The sequence below is a fragment of the Hippocampus comes genome, unplaced genomic scaffold (assembly GCF_001891065.2).
Source record: "Hippocampus comes isolate QL1 unplaced genomic scaffold, H_comes_QL1_v1.1 scaffold1142, whole genome shotgun sequence".
NCBI classification, from domain to species: Eukaryota; Metazoa; Chordata; class Actinopteri; order Syngnathiformes; family Syngnathidae; genus Hippocampus; species Hippocampus comes.
This window is the reverse complement of record NW_017805725.1, coordinates 1-3,512: the sequence shown is the minus strand read 5'-3', so window position 1 is coordinate 3,512 and position 3,512 is coordinate 1. Positions and strand designations below refer to the sequence as shown.

At 43.1% G+C, this 3,512-nt stretch overlaps 1 protein-coding gene across 1 annotated transcript in view; it reads left to right on the top strand.

The window, feature by feature from the left end:
- LOC109523800 (phospholipid-transporting ATPase ID-like) overlaps positions 1–2,901 on the top strand; it is a 5,149-nt gene extending 2,248 nt beyond the window's left edge. Inside the window, exons 3-4 of the mRNA XM_019883212.1 lie at positions 2,270–2,328; positions 2,441–2,901. Of these exons, the coding sequence (XP_019738771.1) occupies positions 2,270–2,328; positions 2,441–2,593 (212 nt within the window). The 3' untranslated portion in view covers positions 2,594–2,901. The remainder of the gene's footprint in view (positions 1–2,269; positions 2,329–2,440) is intronic.
- The last annotated feature ends 611 nt before the right edge of the window (positions 2,902–3,512 follow it).

Below are 3,512 nucleotides of genomic sequence, written 5' to 3'. Positions count from 1 at the left end.
TTGAACACATCGCAACAGTGTGACCCTTCCTCCAACCTCTGGACCGTCAGTCAACTCTTCATTGTGACGCCTGACTCGCTTTACAGCTATTGTGGATGTGTGGGACATGATTTTAGTCGCACGCTCACAAAAAAGCAGCAAGAAGCCAATGACGGAAGTCGTCGTGTGTTTGTATTAAAACACAGCCATGAATGTCTGAACCACTTGCAACAAACGTGAGGACACCCCAAAGTGAAAATGTCCCACGATGCAACATCAGAGGATTCTAAAATTCTGAGAGGACCGAAAAGCTGTTCCGCATCAAACAAATCAACAGCGAACCTTTTTTAACCCTTTCATGCACCCTGTAACCTGATAACATGATAACCTGTCCACTGCAGTAAGCGCTATCCCCGAAAGGGTTAAAGTCCCTTCCAAAAGGAAATTAATATTTAATAGAAAGTCGTAATTCAAGAGATGAATGGGCGTATGGTGCTCTTTTGGAGTGGTTCACCTTCACGTTTTGTCTGACTGACTTCCTGAAATCGTTAGCATTCTACTTTGCTTTTGTTTCGGAGCCCAGTTAAGTGGTTTGGAGCCCCACTAAATTTCTTTCCATATAAAAATGCGCCACTTGACTGCAATTAGGATCAAAATTTGTCATTCTCCGTGACATTCTAGATATCGGGTCTTTCATCTTGAATCGATACTCATAGACTCGTTTATGTCTCCCGAGTCAGCCGGCAGGTTTGTCTGTAATGGAGCGTTATGGATTTCTACGCGCGTCTTCTCACATCGCAGTCAGCGTCGGGGGCTCCTAATGCCTTCGCTGCTGTCAGATGTACAGTATTAAACACTTAATGGGCAGTTTGCTCAAGATGCATTCAAGTGACCGCTCGGCGTTCAAAGGAAGAACAGAGTTTCGAAAGGGGTGCCGGCACCTGACGGGAAGAGGGTCGGCATCTGCTTACTTGGAACTCTGAGGTTCGGGGAAAATGGAGCCGTGACCAGGAGAGCCATAGAACAATATTTAAGAAAAATAGTTTTCCGTATTATTCGGTGTCATTGTTTTGTATTTTGGAGAACAGGTGATCACATAAGAATGTGTTTGTCTTCAGAAATGGTGAAACATCATGTGGCCCATCATCCAAGGTCATATATGAACATTTTCAAGTAACTGTACAGTGTTTGATCTGTCACATCTATTCATCCATCCATCTATCCATCAACCTGTCATCACCATCCATCCATATCTGTCATATAATCATCCAACCAGCCATCCATCTAGCCACAAATCTATGAACTACCATCCATCCATTTATATCCCCCATTCATTCGTCAATATGCCCATCATCCATCCATTCATTTGTCATCATCCATCCACCTGTCCATCAGCCATCCATCTCTTCATCCATCTCTCCGTCACACACCCATTTATACATCCATCCTTCCATCCTCCTTTGCATCTATCAGCTACCATCCATCAACTATCATCATTATCAATCCTTCCTTCCACACATCAACCCCCGTCCATCCATCCATCGACATCCATCCAGCCACACATCTGTCAACTAACATTCATTCATCCATCCTTCCATCATCTACTCATTCATTCTTCCATCCATCCACGAACTCACCTAGCCATTCCTCCATGCGACCCATCACCCATCCATGTCTTCATCTATCCCTACATCCATCCACTCCCGCAACAGTCATCAATCCACAATTTGTCATCGTTGACGCATCTAAATAATATTTCGGAACTGCTAAGACAAATCTATTATGATTGAATGACACGTGCCTGGCGGGGATAATGACATCAGGTTATGAGTCAAGCCTGAATAAACAGCAAAACCTGCAGCGCGTTTATTAATGTGTGCGCATGGGATTGCTCGTTAATCACGTTAGTTGTGCCGACTCTTCCTGTGGTCTCCTCGTGGCTTCTCATGTCGTCATCAGTCAAATCTGTACTGAGAATTCTCTCCTATCCTCGGAGCAACACAGGTACAGCGCTTGCATCTTGGCAGCGCGCTGCAGAGTCACTTCAGTTCAAAAGCGCTCTCATCAATATTTAAGGACGCTGATCTAAGCAGTAAGAATTTTGTTCTATCTCAGCATCTTGAGTATCACGGCACGTTTTGGATGAAATGCAACTAAATGTCCAAGACTATAAGGTGGTTCTTTTGAAAACGGTTATTGGTTGTTTGTCTACATGTATAAATGAGATTGTCATGTGTTTAATAATAGTTGTATGTTTACATCACACAATGTGTCTGTTGTGTTCCCGCAGAGGAGGAGAGAAGAGTCAGGGCCAATGACAGAGAGTACAATGAAAAATTCCAGTATGCTGTAAGTTCTCTTTCTCTCTCTCTCTCCCTGCTACACAACATTATGCCGTGCTATACAGGATTTGATCTGTGTGTGTGTGTCCTTTCCTCGTGCGCCTTCAAAATACAACAAGAGTAACTGCATCACCACATCCAAGTACAACGTCCTCACCTTCCTGCCCATCAACCTGTTCGAGCAGTTTCAGGAAGTGGCCAACACCTACTTCCTCTTCCTGCTCATACTTCAGGTGAGCGGCAGCCAAGAAGGGGGAGTGGGTCACACTTAAACTAAACATCCGCTGCCTGCTGCTCATTGCAGAAACCCCGTGGAGGTTTTCCCAGGCTACTGGTTTTGCTCTTCTAGTCATGACCGTAAAGAGCGCCGTTTGATATAAGGGTCACTACTGATATGCTCTCGCACTAGCTACTGTTTTCTTTTGGTTTAGATACCCAAACACACTACCGGAATGTTTTCAAAGACTAGTAAAACAAATTTTTACCTCATTTCACATGACTGAAAAGCTATCCCGCACACATGACGAAAACACCCTCACATTCTAGTGAAAATTGTTTTGCTTCTACATACTACTGAAACACAGACACACTCCTAATATGCTCTCTCATGCACAACTGAATTTTTATTTGCTTTCCATTCACTATTGGGAAGCTCTCACATAAACTGTGGAAATGCGCTAACACGCTACCGAACCACTCGCAGGCAATTGAAATACCCTTACACACAAGAATGAAATACTCTCTCTCGCACGAATACCAGAATTTGCTTTGCTCATGTTCACCACTGAAAAGGTCTCACACACTACTGAAATGCTTTCACACACACTGTTGAAATGGTTTCACACAGACACACACAACTGCAATTTGTTTTGCTTTCACACCACACGACTAAAACACTCTCACACTTTCTACTGTTGTTTTTTTTTTCCTCACATACACAACTGAAACACTCTCATACACAAATGGAACTCCCCGGACAAACTACACTAGTCAAACACACAAACGGTCACTACTAAAATGCTCTCATTTGTACTGAATTTTTCCACTCATGTAGACAACTGAAATACTCTCACACAAATGAATGACTTTTTTTTTTTTTTTTGCTAATACGCTACTGAAAATCTCTTACGTACATAACCCCGAAAGTCTCCGGCATTCTGTTATTTTTTTTCGCATACATACGCGGTTAAA